At 41.2% G+C, this 20596-nt stretch overlaps 1 protein-coding gene across 1 annotated transcript in view; it reads right to left on the bottom strand.

Annotated features, from left to right (window-relative positions):
* UBR4 (ubiquitin protein ligase E3 component n-recognin 4) overlaps positions 1-20596 on the bottom strand; it is a gene marked incomplete at its 5' end in the record, with an annotated part of 124129 nt that overhangs the window by 75846 nt on the left and 27687 nt on the right. The window contains 22 exons of the mRNA XM_015565924.1: positions 1036-1206; positions 2072-2299; positions 2726-2873; positions 2961-3031; positions 3533-3724; positions 4785-4848; positions 5551-5739; positions 6104-6302; positions 6548-6648; positions 6957-7058; positions 8103-8312; positions 9064-9221; positions 10381-10478; positions 11865-11986; positions 13382-13611; positions 13702-13824; positions 13977-14159; positions 14791-14919; positions 15376-15455; positions 16355-16490; positions 17112-17394; positions 18751-18920. Coding sequence (XP_015421410.1) covers positions 1036-1206; positions 2072-2299; positions 2726-2873; positions 2961-3031; positions 3533-3724; positions 4785-4848; positions 5551-5739; positions 6104-6302; positions 6548-6648; positions 6957-7058; positions 8103-8312; positions 9064-9221; positions 10381-10478; positions 11865-11986; positions 13382-13611; positions 13702-13824; positions 13977-14159; positions 14791-14919; positions 15376-15455; positions 16355-16490; positions 17112-17394; positions 18751-18920 — 3387 coding nt within the window. The remainder of the gene's footprint in view (positions 1-1035; positions 1207-2071; positions 2300-2725; positions 2874-2960; positions 3032-3532; positions 3725-4784; positions 4849-5550; positions 5740-6103; positions 6303-6547; positions 6649-6956; positions 7059-8102; positions 8313-9063; positions 9222-10380; positions 10479-11864; positions 11987-13381; positions 13612-13701; positions 13825-13976; positions 14160-14790; positions 14920-15375; positions 15456-16354; positions 16491-17111; positions 17395-18750; positions 18921-20596) is intronic.

Here is a 20596-nt window from a genome sequence, read left to right as displayed (position 1 = left end):
CGCAGGCGGGGAACGTTGGTTTCCTCAGTCACTGAGGTAAGCAAGCCTCATGTTAGTTTCAAGCTGCCTGGCTGCTGGCCGCCATCTTGGCTGAGTTAATTTGCATATCTCGCTGTTTAGCCAATGAAAAGGGTAGCGGTTGTATGCCAATTACCATGTTTCTCTTTTATTAGTGTAGATAATGCTATGAATTTTTTCTCAATGATCTAAGCAGGGAAAATGAAAAGTCAGCAGCTTTTAGGGTTTCCAACACCACCCAATATTTTTTAGCTTCATCTTTCATATCTAGAAGTTTAAAAAACACTGGTCTAAAACTGTGACTATTTTTTTGTTTATTTTGAGAGTGAAAAAAAACATACTGGACCACATAGGTATGTCTTACATTCAGGTACCTTAAAGGCATGGATTCAGAAACATTTTTACACTGCTGTGTAACCATTGTGTAAACCTGTAACTGATTTTTAATAAAATACATGTGTGTAAGTATGTGTGGGGATTTCCAAATGAGAATTTTTTCCTTAGAAACAGTCACCTTGCGAGACCTAGTCATGCCCGTCATTTATTTTTGCGCTTCCAAAGAGGCCATGCAGACCCACTGGAAGTCCTATAGTCAGTGCTGAGCACTGGTTTTAAAGTGGATACTCACTTACAACTTAAAACCCATGCCACATGAAGAACTAAAGGAAAGTTACCTAAAGCAAAAGAGGACAAACAGTATTTTTGCAACCCAGGTGAGCCTTAGGGGATAAGATACAATAAGGAGGTTCTCTATTGTATATACAGAAGAAATTTATATTATAATTCTCCAAATGAAGATCTTCACATCATGGCAATTCATATACTTCTATGAACTGAAAAGGGGACTTACTCCAAATGATTTCTTTAGCATACACACCTCACATGCTGATTTTCACACTGGATGTCATGGTACCTTAGGTTCTAAGTTCTAAATGGTCAGGGATCAACTATTCTAAGGATATTTCTTAGAGTACTTAGCACACTTTGGCATCTAAGTATCCTGACCCTGACACTCACCATGAGCTGGTCTGTCATCTCAACCACCTTGTCCACTGTATGCAGCTCTCGGAGGGCTTGCTGAGCCCGGCTGCTGCTCCCCACGGCAGAAGCCTGCTGAAAGTTGGTCTGAATGGCATCCATGAGGAAATTGAGCATGTCTAACACGAGAGGAGCGAAGGAGAAATTGGCCTGAGAAAAATCCAAATACACAAATGAAAAAAAAAAAAAGAAAGAAAGAAAAATAATGGGTCATACTCATCATAATAATCTTGCCAGTATCTACCCTCAGAATCCATTATGGAGAATCATCTCACTCCCTCCATAATACTGGATTTGATTCTAAACCGTATGTTACTATGCTATTAACTCTAGAGCAGTGGTTCTCAACCTGTGGGTCGCGACCCCCAAAGGGGGGTCGAACGACCCTTTCACAGGGGTCACCTAAGACCATCGGAAAACACAAATATAATTTCATATTGTTTTTGTGATTAATCACTATGCTTTAATTATGTTCAATTTGTAACAATGAAATTGGGAGTCACCACAACATGAGGAACTGTATTAAAGGGTGGCGGCATTAGAAAGGTTGAGAACCACTGCTCTAGAGCAATCCTTCTAAACCAGGAGTCTCATGTAGATACCCTAAAGCTCGATCATGTCCATCATGCATAATTAGTTAACTTCTCTCCTGTGAAACTAGAATGGTTCTAGTTATGTACAATCCTTAGGAAAACTGACAAAATAATCACTCAAATCATGTTCTGTATTCTATGCTTCAGATGAGGAACTCTGGCCGAGAAGGGGTGCTCTAGTGTATTACACAACTAAAAACTACCCTCACACAAACTCCCATAATACTCAGTGATACATCCTTCCCTAACAGGTATGCCTGACAACACATACCATTTATTCACACTGTGGAAATAAGAGAAAGAGGAAATAGCTCCAAGTCCCACCAGTGGAGCTGCAAAAACAGCCTTGTCCATTGTTTGCTAGTGAACCACCTGCCAGGCTCCGCCCTCTGCCCACGGTGCCGGGTGCCATCAGAGCCCACCTGGTTCTGCAGCTCCTCCCGGCAGCCCTCCACTGTGCGGCACAGGCTGCTCTTCTTAGGCTTCTCCTCATCAGCAACCTTGCCATCGCTGATGGTGACTTTGGCCTTGTCAGCTGGGGATGTGCTGGCGTGGCGCACCAGGCTCTCTGAAACCCTGGGTTCACTCTGAAATGCTGACTCCTTCATGGTGGAACTCATGCCACTGCTAGGTGTTCGCTTCACCAGCGCCTGGGGACAGAAAACATCAGAGGCCCTAAGCTCTCGCCACAAGCACAGATGAAATACTGCCTAAGATCCTGGAGGGAAATCTGACCCAAAGGAGAAATTGGCTAGCCACTTAAAAGATCCAAAGGCCTGAATTCTGATCTTCATGGTATTCACCTAATATCGAAAAATTATGTAGAGCACCTGGTCTTGATTATAATCTGAAATTATGGAGAGGATCTTAGAAAAAAGTTGCAAGATCTCAAATGACCCTGGAAGTTCTAACAGTCTAAGTGAAGTGCTTAAGCCATGATCAGTGACAGAATCAGAATTTACTCCTAGACCCAGATCACCAGGAAGGTGACATGAGAATTTCCCAGTTTGGCTGAAGCATTCCCATGTCACCAACAAGCTGCCCTTTTTAGCCCAGAGAATGCTCCAATCTCTCACCAAACAGCTGCCATCTTCCTTGGCTCCACAGTCACAGAAGAAGGATCCGTATTTGGCATAGGAAATCTCGTGATCCTTGTGGCATACCTTGGCACATACTGTGCACACCCCCACCCCATCCACCATTTTGCAGGTGTGGCAGTGGTACCTACAAAGAACAAGAACCAGCAAATGAGCTCAGAAGTCCCAACAATCAAGGCCTAGCAAACCGTCACGTAAAAAGAACTACTCTTACCAATGCTGGTTCATGAATTCTTTCTGAGTGATGGTAAAAGTGCAGAGTTTATTGCAAAGAGAATCTTCATCCTTCAAAGATAATAAGACCTTTTAATCAGACCTATATCCCTCCAGACACCCAGAAAAATACAGCCTATATAAATAATTGACTCTAGGAAATGGCTTGCAGGCTCTACATGTGCTACAATGTCAGGTGAGACCTTAGAGTTTGTGGTTAAGAAAAAGAGAAATCGTATGCTTTCTCTACTAGGGGACTCACACCATTCCCATGAAGAACTCATCCCAGAAACTCCATTTTGGATGCAAAAACTAAGGAATAGCAGAATTACTGACTCTGCATGGAAGGCAGCATATGTTTATTAAATAGTCCTTTCCCCCAAGAAATTAGGTCCCGACAGCTTGCTCCGCAGGCCTGGAGAAGCATTCTGGCATTAATCACATAAACTGGGAGAAAGCTATAGGACTATAAAGAGTTTTGAAGCTCACGGCTGGGAGAGCGGGTATGGGCCTGTTAGTGTGAGCTCTGCAAGTGCCAGTCAGGAATTCCTCTATGGGTCCCTTGGTACTTACTGAATCCTCAGCCTGGGAGTCTTCCTCTTCCACTGCCAGCTCCTCCACCCAGTCTGAGTCCACCTCAATGGCCCGTTCTTCCCCATCCATCGAGAGGTGACTTGGGCCTTGACCATTACTCTGGCTCAATGCATTGGTGACATCAGCCAAGTAAGACATAATATGGCATGTGCACTCCAGAACGACCACATGCTACAAGAAAAGAACACCACACCATAGAAGCCTTAGTCCGCCATATTTCATTATAATATAAACTATGTTTTGTCAAGCTTTTCCTAATAAAGTTCAATTTCAGAGGAATGGTATAAAAGAAAAAAAATACTTTAATTATCCATTTCTCCAACTCTTAGCACTATGATCACATATAGCTGGTCAATAAATTGCACTGAATTACTGTGTATTCATTTATTCTTAAGCACAAAGATAAGTCTTTACAAAATATTATAAAATGAAATAAAATTGAAATAAGGAAAAGGGAGAAAAATGAAGACAAATATTCAAGAAAAGACTAGATTAAAAGTATGACTAGGTTCTTATTAGCATCTTTTAACCATAAGTAAAAGACACTTAAATTACTGGTTTTAAATCAATGCAGTAGAGGAGAAACAGCTTCAGTGGTCAAGTGGAAAAATTTCCAGCACCCTTTGCAGGTAGTTCTTGCCTAAAAAACTCAACAGTCTGGCATCAAAGCCTCAGATTTCTCAGTTCCTCACTCTGCACAGACAGTTCAGAGCTGAAAGGATAAAGATTAGCAAGAAAAGAGGGAGAAAAGAATGGTGTCGTGGTGGTTGGCCATTAGCTTCCTATGCCAGCTTCATGAATTGAGGGGTGAGGGTTTGGGGAATGCCTGAATGTAAGATTTCTGTCAGTTTCAAACCATTTTCTCAGCACAGTGACCTGAACCCTCAGGCAAAGTAAACCATCCTAGTATCTAGACTGGAGCTGAAGAGATGGTCTGTAACCCCAGAGAACACCCCCTCAGAGCAGATGGAGGCAATGCAGGGCAGGAGACAGTGTTCCACAGCACAGCAGTATCTAAAAATAGCTGGAGTTCACTATGTTTTAAGGATTCTGCCGCCCAAAAGGTGTTAAAGGGCATGCAGTTTGCAATTACATTTTTCTAGGTCTTTGAAACTTGTAGCCTCTTCCTCTGTAGGCTGTTCAGGGACAGAGCCAACAGAAAGGAGAGACTTCCACCTGACACAGACAGAATTGTCACTTGCTGACTGTTGTCACTCCTCAGTTTTCTTACCTTTCCATGCATTACATTGGCATTCAGTTTTTCAACCACATTCTTCTGTGACAGGTACTTCTTGCTATCCCAAGAAAGGAAAAAGGGGGAGAGGACACAAAATCAGATGAACCAAAGAAAGGAAGCATCTTCATAAATCTTGCATCAAGTTGTAGACACTATGAAGCAAAGGCATCCTTAGAAAACTACGTAGATAATCAGAGGTCTGTGGTGCTCTGGCCTTATCACTGACACTTAGTACACTTTTCCCCAAGACTTCTCCTAGGAATAATGAACAGAAAACCCTACTTAAAAACAGTGAAGATGAAGTCTAAAGTGAACAGAGTTATTGATAAAAAGGCAGGGATTCAAAAAAAAAAAAAAGGGTAGGGATTCAAGCCCTGGCTGGTGTGGCTCAATAGTTGGACCACTGACCCATGCACCAAAGTGTTATGGGTTCAATTCCTGGTCAAGAGCACGTACCTGGGTTGCAAGTTTGATCCCCGGCCCGAATCGGGGTGCATGAGGAAGGCAACCAATAGATGTGTTGACACCAATGTTTCTCTCTCTGCAACCTCCCCTCCCCCATTCCACTATCTCTAAAAATCAATGGAAAAAATAGCCTTGGACGAGGATTAACAAAAAAAAGGGGTGGGGGGGGATTCAAGTTTCTTTTATACTCATTCTGAGCTACAAAGAAAATAACCTACAATTAGTTATCCCCTTTTATCTAAGAGCAAGCAGTGTTGTAACGTATGGATGGGTTCCTCCAATTTCATCACCTTACCATCTACTTAGCCAGTCCACAGCAGCATTATGAAGCTGAAGATGGCCAGCACCTTGACCTGCACTGGCCAGGGTGGCCATCACAACCATGAGTTCAGGAAAACCAGTTCCATCACCGTTGGCCAGCATCTCTGTTGCCATGGGGATCAGGGTACCCAGAAGCACAGCACACACACCTTCCCCAACTTGGCTGGGAGGAAGAAACAGCAAATTGGTGAGTAGTCAACAGGAATCTGACTCCATCTACCTCTGAATTCGTAAGAGTAATTAAGGAAAGTCTTATATTAAACATTAAATGCATGACTATATATACTTTGGACTTGGGCTCCTAAAGCAGAAAACTTTCACCTACGTTACAACCAACAAGTCAAGTCACTGCAAAAGTTTTTCCATGACAAAAAGCAAGGAGCTCTACTAGATTCCTTAACTCTAGCGAAGGGAGCTTTGGAGTCACTGAAAATACTGGCTGATGCCTGAAAAAAAGATCACTGCAAAATCTCTCAACATATTTCTGGAGTCGTTAGGGCTACGTTACAAAAATGCAATTGTTCTACCTGTTTTCCCGAACAATGTATGTAGTCAGTAACTGCAACAGCTGCCGGTTCTCCTGAATCATATCCAGCTGATCAGAATCTTTGGGAGGCGATGTGGTCATGCGGGTGAGCCAGGCCTGGAGACGCACAGGCTCCACGCAAGCCAGCTGTGCCAGAGAGCCACAGAGGTGCAGAAGACTCGGGTTAGGGCTCTTCTCAGCTGGGGACAGACGGAGAGGCCAAGGTCAGTGAAGGAGGGCAAGGGGAGAGGAAGGAAGGTGCAAATTGTGAGCCAGTAAAGGGGAAAGGCTTTAAGCAAGCTGTCTACTTCCTTCTGAACTTTCTGAGGGATTCGCTCCACTTGTTATCATTTTAATGCTATGGTGACACTCGGGCAGAAGAAATGCACAGTATTAGCCAGACATCAAAGTTCCCATAAGAAGATTACTAAAAGCTGTCACTCACTGAGCTGGAAGAGTTTGGTGAAGAATTTCAAAACTCGGTTACAGAATTTAGCAGAGAGGTTCTCATTGGCTGTTGCCATCATGATCTGCACAAGTTCTCCACTGGGAGGCAGAAAGGGAAAAAAGGAAAGAAGCACATTAATTTCCATTTCTATTTCTTCACAATCTCATCTCCTCTAGGGGAACTGGTCATTTGTGAGTCAACACACAGGGTGTTCAAGAAGTCAACTCCTCATCAATAACCTCAAGGAGTCAGCCATTAACCTAAGTCCTCCCCAAGATACCGTTTGCACACCTAAGCAGTCCTTAAAGTACTCCTTGAGAAAGAATACCTAAATCAACATAGATAGTTCCTTGCTTTCGGGAGACATTCAAAAAATGCTCACTGAATAAAACAAACTTCAGCTCACCTATCAGAGAAGAATTCTTCCATGGCTTTACGAGCCTGGCTGCTTTCCAGTTGCTTTTCCAAATATTGGAGACATTCCTCCAAGATGGATTCATCCAGTCCACTGTGGATAAAAAAGAAAAATTAACTACCAAAAAGGAGGTCTGTTTCAATGTCCTTCTAATACCTATTTTTAAAAGCCTAAAGTTTGTTTATGACTAAACCTTGAGGGTAATATTCAATTTTGTCTCGTCAAAATTTAGCATAAAAGCCTAGCACACAATTAAGTACTCAATATTTAATAAATTAAAATAAAACAAAAAATTCCTAAAATCTGAGATAACTGATGTAGTTGATGGCTTAGAGTCCAAAGGACCATTGATGTTATGGAAGGAGGTGGGGGAGGAGGGAAGGAGGGAAGGAAGGCAGGAAGGAAGGAAGGAAGGGAGGGAGGGAGGGAGGGAGGAAGGGCTCAGGAAGAAGGAGAAGGGCTGAAGTCCTAGGGCAGAATCGTAGGGGACAGCCTTGCCGGGAGCAGGCCCATGAGCACAGGTGGGGAAGCTGTGGGCGGCGTGGACGGGAGGGAGAAGGGTGAAGTGGGGGGGAAGGGGGTGCGGGAGAGCCCATGATAAAAAAAAAAAAATCCTGGTCTCAACAACATAAAGTAAGGAAATCCCAATACTTAGACCCTTTAGTTATATAGTTCTCAGTAGGGTAAAACTATAACTTACTCAACTGTTCTTTATGACTCGCCCACATCAACGTGGCCTAAACTATCAAAGCCAAACAATGCTATCAAACTACCTAATTCCACTGACCACCCATCTCAGAAGCCTGGTCATAAAATATTAGAAATGTTATCAGTTTCTTTGTATACTTCACCACATCTAGTACAGCACTTGATAAGCATCTGTTGAAATATTTCAAGTTTTCAAATCTGAACATTTAAACCTTCCATTTTCTTCAAGTTTAATAAGAATTAATCACAAAAGAGGATTCCAAATAACTTTCATGCCCATGCCGACAACGGTGCACACAAGTATAGAAATTTCTGTTTAAAGGCACAATAAAAAGCTAATAATTAATGGCATAAAGGAGCCTGTATTGGTACATTTCACTGAGAGTAGGAGGTCACAGGAACCTGACTGATCTCCTCAATCAGGCTCACCTATTGGGATCCGCATGATTGGCCAGAATGTTGTAACAACCAGTGATCAGCTTTTCATACACTCGAGCCAAGAATTCGTCCGACTCCGCGGGGCCCAGGATGCGCTCCAGGGAGTTGCTACTGATCTCAGCGACACTCTCAGTGCTCGACTCCAACAGCAGGGGAAGCAGGGTCCGGATTACCTGTGGCGGGTTCATCTCATCGGACCAACTTCAACAAAGAAAACGGAGCCAAGTTAGTGAGTAAATGCTGCAAGGGGGGACGGGAAAATAGGGCAATTCAGTCATTAATAAGGGGAAGGACTCTTAGTCCAGTCTTTTTGCCCTTGATAGTTGTTTTTTACAGAGATGCCATATCATTTTTGTCATTGTTATATCAGAAGCAAAACTTTTTTCCATATGAAAAATTCATTTATTAAAACAGTAAGATGTATTTTTTGAGATTTAGAAAAGAAAATTAACTAAAACCTAATCTAGTAACCCATTCCAGATACTTTTCTAGAACTGTCAGGAATCTGGCTAACTTTTAAGGCAATGTGATATAGGACTTTACCTGTGACCTATGTACAGGAAGACAAAATAGTCCCTCCATGGCCATTCCTAACCCCCAATGGCTGTGTGTGCCTCCCACAATGATCTAGAGAAACATCTGATTTCAAATATATCACTATCACCTTAAAGTTTAAACCCGAAGCACCTCCAAATCACAGTATGATCTAAAGCCAGCATGCTTTTTCTGAAATACTATACAGAGAGGGGAGGAAGTACTCTGCTGCCCTTCAGAACCAAGTTAAAAATCATTCTAGGTGAAAGCTCAGATTCTAACCCACCAGGCTTTCAGCTACAGAAACATGCATAAGGCATTATTATGTAGATTTTTTTTCAAAAACACGCATGCCTTTTTTTAGCTATGACAGAATACAGGCATAGAGAGCACTTCAGGCTACACAGTAAGTACTCACACAATAAGATCCCCAGTCAACCTGACCAGAGAGAGGAGGGTGTGCTTCAGGGAAGCAGCCAAGGGCAGGCTTTGGCCACAAAGAGTTCCCAGGTGAGCAGCCTGCACAGCACTGATGTAACTCTCTGAAGGGATGGTGTCATTGGCAAAGGCATTTCGCTGAATGGAGACAAAACAGACACGAATGGACAGGCCATCTACCTACCCAGGATAAAATTCTCACATGAAAAAAAAGAAACGAAGCTGACATAAACTAAGGCACTGTTGAGGTTTACAGACAATGGCTCTCTTCAGTGTACACTATACATCCTGGGAAGGAAAGCTGCTCGAGTGGAGGGAGCAGGTAGAAACTTGTTAGTACAAAATTAATTTAATATTTTAAAAGTTAAAATGTAGTTAATAAAAAGTTAAAATGCCCAATATCACTTTCCAAATCACCAGAATATACTGCAGTTGGCCCTGATGAACTTGGAGGTTAGGGACACCGATCTCCCATGCATTCCAAAATCTGTATATAACTACAGTCAGTCCTCCTCATACACCAGGACTGATCCTTGAACAATGCCAAATTGAACTGTATAGGCCAACTGAAAAATCCTCCTATACGTGGACCCACACATTTCAAGCCAGTTGTTCAAGGGTCAACTGTATATTCACAACATGAAAACTGTTGTCTTGAATACCCGAGAAGGATCTAGATTTTGCAATGCATCTGGATCTCCATTACAAATATCTTAATTATCCTTGTACTACAAGCTCTAGGTAATGTAAACTGAAGCCACAATTACAAAGCAGGGATAATAAGATTATAATAGTTGGGCTTTTCCAAAGAACTGTAATAATCTGTTAAGAGGTAATCTGAGTAGAGAATACACAAAGTTCAAGTAAACTGACAGAAGAGTAAACAGTCTTCTAAAAGCCGAGAGAACCTAAAACCTACCCCATAAAATTATAACAACAGTAGCATGGTTTTGACATAAGCTAAAAAGGAAAGGAAACAGAATTAACATTTACTGAGAATTCATGCTAGATCATGTGCAAGGCACCTTACATTTAATATTCTTAATTTCACATCTGCATTTAACAATGAAGAAACTGAGGCTCAGAGTAACAGAGTGCCTGTCCTGTAACACAAGAACACACATTTCTTAGCAAAAGACCACGTGGGTCCCATATGGATAATGCAAGACTTTGATTAGTGATTTAGCCACAGCAAATACTATTGGAGCATACTAAGATCCCTTGGTAGCTACTTTCAGCCTATAGAATAAGACAGAACACAGATGGGTTAATGCTTCCTGGAGAGACAGACACTCACCCAGGATCCGATGTTGGGAAATTCATTGGTGCTGATGTTGTTCCAGGACTCACACACACTCTGCACTGATGATGGCAAATTCTGAACCAGTGTTGGACCTGGTGGCCACAAAAAGGACAAGGAGTCATCACTAGAGAAAAAGAATACGGCACAGCATCTTAAAAGCCAGGCCCAAAGGCAGAAAAGAACTATCACAGCTCAAGCTGTCAAAATAATTCCTAAGATAGCTTTCAGTGGTTCTCCACCTTCCCAATGTCACGACCCTTTCATGCAGTTCCTCATGTTGTGGTGACCCCCAACCATAAAATTATTTTCGTTGCTACTTCATAACTGTAATTTTGCTACTGTTATGAATTGTCATGTAAATATCTGATATGCAGGATGTATTTTCATTGTTTGCGACCCACAGGTTGAGAACCGCTGGCTTGGATGGATAGTTCAATAGCGATATTATGTCCAAGAACTATCTAACTGCTTAATCTCAAATGTAAGGTTTTTATTTCCCACCATATTCACTTTCTAATCGTGTAAGTAAAGCAGAAAACTGGAAACAAGATGCAAAGAAAAGGTAGGTCATTAAAACTTAGACTAAAATCACTATTAAACTTCTGCTATACCTTCTACAAATAAGTGTTGCTTTGATCCCTTTTACCCTTAAGATAATCTTAAGGGTAGAAATCATAAAGAACAGCATTCAAGGAAGTAGTAAAATTTAATTTCTAAAGTGAGAATATTTGAACATCCAAAGCATTTAAAGTTTGAAATTCAGGAAAATACAAATGGCTGGAAGTTGTTTTCTAAATATATTTTTATTGATTTCAGAGAGGAAGGGAAAGGAAGAGATAAAAACATCAATCATGAGAGGGAATCATTAATTGTCTGCCTTCTACACACCCCCACTGGGGACCGAGCCTGCAACCCAGGCATGTGCCCTTGACCAGAATCGAACCCAGGACCTCTGAGAGTCTGCAGGCTGACGCTCTATCCACTGAGCCAAACCGGCCAGGGACAAATGGCTGGAAATTTTAAAGGGTAACTACTGTACTTAACTCCAGTTCTTTTGATTCCCCATCCTAAATTTCTACCAGATCATTCCTAGGTCAGGGAAGGTTTTCCCAAGCATGAAACAATAGTCTGCTCGTCTTCCTAATTTCTATAACTGAAAAAAAGAACAAAGGTCTGTGCTCACAAAACAGCCTGATGCTTTAGAACCAACTTATCTTGGTTTGGATTCCAGCTCTAACCCTTGCAAAGATACAGGTTTAGGGGCAAATAACTTCTCTAAGCCTCAGTTTCCTTATGAGTAGAAGGGGATGATACCAACACTTACAGGGTTACTGTGAAGATCTAAAACAATAAACCTGTCAGTGCTTGATGCACAGAAAGGTTCCAATAAATGGAAAATGCCAGCAGACAGGTCGAGAGGGAAGGAAGTGGCAGTACTGGTTGTAGTAACAGTATTATGCAAAAACACATTCACTTACCCAGAGTGTTTGCCTTGCACCTACTAGAGCCAATAGCCAGAACAGCAGCAAAGCCGTGCAATTTCTCCTGGGAAGGTTTCTCAGTGGATCCTTCTTCATTAAAGTTCTGTAGCAAATAGGCTCTGAAGAGAAAACGGGGGATATGTAAAAGCCGAAGGAATCTACTCCCATTGTAGTTAGGAGAAACTAACTCTGAACAACCTGTACCCATTTCCTAATCTGTTAAATATAGTGGACAGCTCTTGCCCCTTTCTGGTCTCATAAGAATTCCAATGGGTAACTTTCCCAAAGAACATCCCATCCTCTCAAATGTTCCCAAAGCACAATTCCAGTATAAATGAGTTCAGGAAATAGTGAATACTGTATCAACCCCTCTCCCCCTGGCCTTGGAAGATTGGAAATATATAAAGTCTCTGAGAAGTTTTAAAAACTGTTAAATATTATTTATCTAGCACTTCCCAAACTCACTTGCCCAGGAACATCTACTAACAGTTCCATTTTGAAATTATTGGCCTAATGGGCCAGATTAAAGACCGTAAGTTCTCAGAAGGAAGAGCCCTAGCTCTGCTACTGCTATACACCAGCACCTAGAAAGCCACTTGGCACACAGCAAGCTCTCATATTTATTATTTATGTTTACTTCATATTTATTTGTCCAAAAGTTTGCCTCAAGCAACAGTCCTCTACTGGAAGGCATTCACATTAAAACACATTAGTTAAGTTTCACAAAGACCCAAGTCCCTTTTAACATAAAAGCCCGATAGAATAGGAGCTGAATAATGAAATCCTAGAGGGACCAGAAAAAGGGAATAAGCTTAAAACCCGTGTGCCCAGTGAGCACGCTACAAGAGTGGTCACTCCTCAGCTCTGGTTTGTTACTGATCCGTGGCAAGTCAGGCCCAGTTCTGCCAGCTCTTTCAACATAAAAGGCCAGAAATTTTGATTTGTGAATAAACTCCTAATTTTTATACACTGAAAATGAATTCCAAAATATTTAGACATCATTAAGAGCAAACAAATCTACATGGCATGTGATTTGCCATGCTTATTAGAAAGCGTTGAATTTTAATATACTCAAACTCATTAAAAATTTGTTTCTCTAACTACATACCATAAAATTTAAAGAGCATTTAAAGAGCTTCATCTTAGTAAATAATGGAAGAAATGACCATGCTTGGAAAAATTACATTATCTTTCTTTGTATCTTACAAGTAAAATGCTAGAAAACATTTAAAGACTTATAAGAATTAAACTTTCTCTTGATTCTTACTGAACTATTCAAAAATCCCTCATCAGATACCCCTTCATATTAGAAAAGAAAGAAAAGAAAAAAATCTAAGTTGATAAAAACAAAACCAACAAAATTCTGAATCATTGAGGATCTGAAGAGTGAACAGTACTTAGAACTACAAAGTTCAATTTTTGGAATTTTCAGGCTCCTGAAGAAAGTACTAGTAAACCACCCAAGGATCTAAACTCTCCCTTTCTGCCACCTCCAGGCAGGCAGCCCATCACACCTAGTGAATGACGCATAGGTATCAATGAGCTGTAGTGTAGCCGGGAGTAGATTCTTGGTGATTTCAGATGACTTATGAGGATCAGTCTCAGCAGCCATCTTGGAGAAGTGCTCATCCAAGGAGACTTGGACCTTCGAGATAGCAGCATCAAGGGTGTAGATGGACTGCAGACTAGGAATTTCATGGAGCTGCAAGATGGTGGTACAGTCGATGCTACAGAATGATGAGATCTTTAAAAATAACAAGATATTAATTAGTTGTGGCAAAGGGCTGTGTGGCAAAAGCCAAATTCAGTCACTATGAATCCAAAATACACACACCTGTCGAGCAAAGTATTCCTCTACAATTTCAACGTCGTACTTCACCGAACTGCACTTAGTGGAAGCCAGTTCTAGCAGAGAACCAGCGTGTTCGGCCTTCATTCCCTGTTTGATAAGGTGATCCTATTTGGACAGCAAGAAAAAGTGTTCAGGAGATCAATATAGACAGAGTCTGAAGTTTTCATTACTTTACATTTAAAAGTTCCCAACAGCACAGAGAACACTGGCTTTGAATATTATTTCTTAGCAGCAAGCTCTACATTCCACTGTGGTACCTTTATCCAGCTGACATAGGAGCTGATCCGCAGGCGAGAAGACCACCGCAGAGTGTGTAAGATGTCACATTCACTCATCTCAGGTGAGTTCATGGCCAGCTGGTTCATGTAGGTCTTTGATGGTGGTAAAATTCCTAGGATCCTCCACAGTATCAAAAAGTAATATTGAAGGGCACAGGCCTCCTGGAAGAAGGAAAAAGAGCAGTCAATAAAGTAGTAGCACTGCCTCAAGGTCTCCCTAATGGTAAGAACTGCTCCAAACACAACTCTCAAAGCAGAACAGTCCTGATTTTCAACTGAGATTTGGCTCTCAAGTCGTTCTAGAGAATGTATCTAATAATAAAGCAGAAAACGTGAAAGCACATACAAATAATTTGCACCTTATTCTGCACACTTCACAGGCCAAACAAGCTGCTCTGAGACAACCTGGGCTCTCCCAACCATTTAACAAGTAACTAAAAGAGAGCAGGACATTCCCCTTGGCAGGCCCACAATCTGTGGCCTTTTCTGTGGCCTGATTGCTGTTAAGGCTGAGAGAGAGAGAGAGAGAGAGAGAGAGAGACACCTTGCTGTGACCACAGAAAAAGTTCAAGTGTGAGGCTTTCGGTATCACCCATTAAGCACTCACAGGATATGTAATACTTAGGTTGCGTTAACTCTCAAAGTCACAATTTTCCCAATGCTAACAAATGACAAAATTATCTCTAAGATAAATAATGACATAGAAAGACTGAAGGAAATTTCTGGTAGAACTGCTACCAATTATCAAACAAAGACCAAACTTCATAACCAGCCGAGGCTTCCATGGTCTTACCAGCGCTGTAACATTCTTGTTTTCCTTTCTCCTGACCGTGTCAAGCTGGGAACCAGCTGCAAGCAGGGATGTCAGGGCAGTATAAAGCTCATCATAACTGACAAGCTTGGAGAAGAGAACATCACATGCCTAATACCAAGAAAATCATTTATTATTTTTGGAAATATTTTTTTCCTACTACTTACACTATCGTTTAACCTCATGATTGACAAAAGAGTTCATCTAATTCTGATTAATAATTTCTTATTACAGAAAGATTCCCACTCAGGGCCCTCATATAAGCCATTGTCAGCTTTAGAATAAGGCAACTATGTTTATCCATTAAAATACTGGCATGTGAAAATGCTAAAAGTCTTCAGGAATCACATGTCAGAGGTGTCAACCACCAAGAAGGACATCCCCTATAGCAAAACTGGAGCCCAGCCAATAAACCTCAAAATAGCATTGTCCTTTTAGAATAAGCTCAAAGCTTAACACAGACCAAATTCCCTCATTACATACAGTCATTCCCTTTCCCCCGACAGACTGCTTTTGGTGGAAACCATCTGACCCGCAGGTACAATGGGGTTTTAAAATTCCTGGTACCACAGAATCGAGTCGGTTCAAATCATCCTCTGAGGCTTCTGGGGACAGGACACAGTAGAATCTGGGCTGTGGCACAGCATCTGAAAAATAATGTGCTTATTAAAAAAAGTATTTTATTCTCAACTCTGTTCAGTAAGTGTAAAATGTAAAAACCAAGAAACACTTTGGAACAGGGTTTCCCAACCGTGGCACTACTGACATTTTGGGCCAAATAACTCCACTATAGGAGGCGGTTCTGCAGACTGTAGAATGTTTGGCACCATCCTGGCTTCTATCCACTAAATACCAGGAGCAGCCTCCCAGTTGTGACAACTAAATATGTCTGCAGACACTGCCCAATATCTCCTTTGGCAGTGGGGGCACAATCACCCCCAGATAAGAACTACTACTTACGAGTTAACTAACATGCTCTATTACCAAGCTCATCAACAAAATTGTATCATTAGACTGACTACTACCTTAAAGTTAAATACTATTTCCCCAATACCAAAGGGACTAATAAGAGATCCAAATGATAGTAAATTCATACGAACACTTGAACATTTCCACAGAATACTCTACACATCTCACAATCCTCATGATAAGAGCAAACTCATACTAAAAAATGCACACAAGAGGCACCTTATCAAAAGAATGGGCATCGAGGAATATCACACAGAATGTCATGACTCCCATTATTTTCTGAATATTGACCCAAAAGGAATTTAGCCTGTGAGTTAGAACCACATCCAAAGAGATATTAAATTTAATCATCTAGAGTGGCAGACAAAAGGACTCTAATTCTTGTGTCTCAATGTGTGTGTGTGTTTTGTTTTAAAATAAATGCTGGAGATGTGAGCATCTATTTCTGAAAATGTTTTGAATCTATAGATACTTGTCACCCAAGGCAATAGACAAACTAATGAGCAAAGATCCTCAAGGAGTCTCCTGCCCATGAGAACCAATAACTCAGTTTCTTATTGACAGTCTTTTGTCTGACCTGATGAAAAATGCTTGGACCAGTTTTCTTCTACTTCTTTGAAACCATGATAGAGGGGGGTGGTCACCCGGCGGCTGTTGCTGTCCTGGGATCCACTTGCCCAACCAAAAGGAGGACTGAGCAGGTTATGCTGCACCTTTTAAAACAAATACTCAAAGTAAGAAGAATGCACAGTTGCCATCTGCTTCTCACTCCAGGCATGATGTACACTGATGCATCAAAGTTTAAGGAATTCATAACTAAAATAAAATCTTCAGATTTTTCAGTGACTTCTTTTGGGGGGCATCTTTTTGCTGGAGTAAAATGAAACATTTTAAGAAATGCTGAGTATAATAATCCTTAACTGGCCCTTCCATCCTCATTTTGGATTCCTACAGAAGAATTCACCGAACCATAAAATTTACTCCTTGACCATTATTCAACCACTAACAGATATTCACTAAGGGCTGATGCTCAGGGTACTGTGCTTGCTAGACAAAGCAAGGTTAAGTCAAAGAAAGACACCTGTGAACAGAGCCTATAATCCACTTCTAACAAACGCATCAAATCAAGTCAGCTACATTTATTGCTTCTGGCTAAACATAGTGTGAGTGCACAAACACAAGTCCTAGTGGTCTTCCTAAGGCTACTCAAATGCATACCACAATGAACACCTTAAACATAAACTGAGCAGGTCGTTTTGGCTGATATCATGTAACTCAAGAAGAAAACACTCTCAGTAACAGCTAGTAAAGCAAAAAGAGTATGTCCATCATACCTGCTCAAACAGATACATCGGGGCCTTGGAGTACTGGTGAAGCAGATAATCAAAGATCAAAAGAAGGCGAGCCAGAATGAGAGGCACAGAGCGCATCTGGGCCTCCATGTTGGCACTCAGCTCCTGGATGATCTGCACAAAAAGGACCAATATGGCCCGCCGGCCTTTCTCAGTGAAGTTGTGGAAAATGAGAAGGAGCAGCTGCAGGTGTTCTACGTTCAAGTCTTCTGTCTCGCTGGGCACCACCCCTTGCAAGGCATTCTGCTTCATTGTCAACAAAAACCTACCAGAGAAAAGGAGAATATGTCCATTTGGGGAAAAAATTAGAACATCCCCAAAGTGTTACAATGTTAATTGCTCGAAGAGTTAAATCCAGGCATTAAGATAGCAAATTGAAGGTTCAATTCCGGCCAAGGGCATGTACCTGGGTTGCGGGCGCATCCCCGGTGGGAGATGTGCAGGAGGCAGCTGATCAATGCTTCTCTCTCATCGATGTTTCTGACTTTCTATATCTCTCACTTCCTCTCTGTAAAAAATCAATAAAATATTTAAAAAAAAAAAAAAGATAGCAAATTGAGGAAGACAAAAAGCCACATGTAAAGAAAAAACTAAATCTTGGCTACAAAAAAGCCAGATGGATCCACAAGAACCTTCAGCAATGTCTAGGGAGGCCACAGGAATATTAACACCAGCCCAGCCATTTGTGACAATGGCAAGAACTGCCAACTCCCAAAAGGTGGTGATTTTTTTTTAAATTAACAAATCTGGTCAGGTAAAAACAATTATTACTTTGCCCTATACTTTGATTCTAGAGTTTAATTTTTTTAGTTTATGGTACAGGTTTAATCAATGCATAATAATAGTCTAAAATAACTCAAACCTCTGCTATTCAGAACTTGTTGGAAGAGCTTTTATGCAAAAAAGGAATAAACGTAGCCAACTGTTCCTGCTGCCTTTGGCTATCAGAACAGAGATTTGTGTTTTAATAAGGGCTTCCCCCTCACATTCCCCCCACTACCTCCTGGCCTTTTTGCAAGATTCCACCAGGAAAAATGTAGGGTCTTTGGCATTTGAGGGGTTTATGATTTCTTCAATCCAACATTAGAATTATTTGATCGTAAAAAGAGGAAAAGCAAAGCCTTTTAGGATAATAAACTGCTTTGAAGACTCCTAACCACGTAAACAAAAATGCAAATATAGGTCCATCTAAAGAGGATTTAGATAATTAATCTGAGCTTCCCCCAAGTAAAAAAATTCTTTAAAAGTTGTCCAAAAAAGACTGCGAGTCACTCTCAGTGGTTTCATGCTGAAAGCAATATAACCACAGACAGAGTTGGCTTCCCTGTTCCCTCTCAAAAAACCAGGTCAGGATAAAATTGGTTACGTTCATGATTTAGGTTCTATCTCATAACTGCAACCAAATCCCTTCCTGGCTGAAGGAATTCTGTTTCTAGACCATAGTTTATGTACTTCTGTCTTTTAAACAGTACATCTTCCCCCAACCCTCTCCCTCAGAAACACACTCCTCCACCTTCACCACTTTCAACACTAACATCAGAGAACATCCTCAGAGGCACAGATTCACTACAAAGAAAAAGTAAATAATCTTCTCCACAGGGCTCCTCTGGCATTTTCTTACCTGTCCCAAACTTTAAGGCATTCAGGGACATCAGGGTCACCTTGAGCAGCGGCTTTATGTTGCCAGATGAGCAGGAGGCGTGACAGTACAGAGAGGCTTTGAGGGTGGATGTACAAGGGCCACGGGCCCTCAGAAAAAGGAGCAACTCCCAGCTGCTGCAAGAGTGTGTTCTGACATGAAAGACATACAAGAGACCATTAGGAAAAGGACAGCAAATGAGGCCAAAAGGCTACTCATGCTCTCTAATGTTACTTTTTAATACTGAAAGGAGTAATTTACATAAAAGAGGATGCAAAAATTCAGACTTAGAAGTAGTTTTGAAAAAGATCATTTCATTCAACAAATGACAAAAATATAAAGGAAAAAATTACTAACCTAACCCCCTTAACAATTATCATTAATTAGTGTCAGAAATAAGGTCCTGAAAAAGGAGAAATGCATTGAGACGGCAGAATCAGGGAAATATTCTAAATGGATAGAACATGAAAAGTCTGTACTTTCCAAAGATAACTTGAACTGAAATAGCTAACATTTTTTTCTTTCATAATCAGTTACATGCTACAAATAACACTCAAAAGAGAAGATACAACACGTTGTAGGTCTAACAACTTACATTAACAGTATTAGCAGGGAAACTTGCCTGGAAGATGTCAAGGCATCTAGAATTAATCAGGGCTGTCTGCCTCCAGTTGAGGCATGTCATTCAAATGAGCTTTACGTTCAGCTCAGTTATCTAAGCTGCAACTTATCTTCTCAAACACACACACAAACTGAGCAGGATGCAATGAAAAGCAGACAAAAGCCTGCTTTCTCCCTTGGCTTCAGAAAACACAAATCATGGTTACCTCAGGACACAGGATAAACTTCTAAGTCTGCCACATTAAATTATATTCTAATAAAACATTCTAGAGGAGCTCATTCCTTGGAAATAATTATTCAAAACCTTAAAGATATCACAAGTAGTTCATGCGTACTAGGCAGTTACCGTAGGCTAAACGCTCTACATACACTATCACCCTAAATGCTCAGAGCTGTAACGTTGGGCAGGTATGTGCTCCATTTTATTGATGAGGGAAACAGCTCGGAGTGGTTTCAACCAAAGCCACAAGATTACCAAGTAACAAAGCCAAGTTTACTTCTAAAACCTACATTCTTAATCGCTATGCTCAACACACATATGAACGACTTCTCAATCCCTGACTCGAGGTAATGATTCAAAAAAAAATAAACATGTCTGAGCTATATAAAAAATAGACACTGTAGCACTATTATAATAAAAAACCAGGAAAAATATCTAAATGTTTAATATGCAGCCACACAGTGGCAAGGTAAACATAAAAAATATATATATAATTTGAAAAGGCAAAAATCAAGATGTATCAATGTTCTCATTACAACTGTAAAACAATGCAAACTATATGGATGGGGACTAGAAGAAGACATGCACAAATTAAAATCATGAATTTGGTGAAAGGATTATGATTAATATACATATATTCCTTTAATTTTATACACTACTAGAGGACCAGTGCATGAAATTCATGCACAGGGGTGGGGTGGGAGGCTCCCCTCAGCCCAGCCTGCAACCTCTCCAATCTGGGACCCCGTGGGAGATGTCTGACTGCCGGTTTAGGCCCAATCCCAGGGATCAGGCATAAACCGGCAGTCGGACATTCCTCTCAGAATCCTGGACCGCTGGCTCCTAATCGCTCACCCTGCCTGCCTACCTGGTTGCCCCTAACTGCCCCCTCCACCGCCAGCCTGATCGCCCCTCACTGACTATGCGTGCAGGCCTGATCACCCCTAACTGCCCCCGCTGTTGGCCAGGTCGCCCCCAAATGCCCCT

The sequence above is a fragment of the Myotis davidii genome, unplaced genomic scaffold (assembly GCF_000327345.1).
Source record: "Myotis davidii unplaced genomic scaffold, ASM32734v1 scaffold299, whole genome shotgun sequence".
In the NCBI taxonomy this organism is placed as follows: Eukaryota; Metazoa; Chordata; class Mammalia; order Chiroptera; family Vespertilionidae; genus Myotis; species Myotis davidii.
This window is presented reverse-complemented; position numbering and strand designations above follow the sequence as displayed.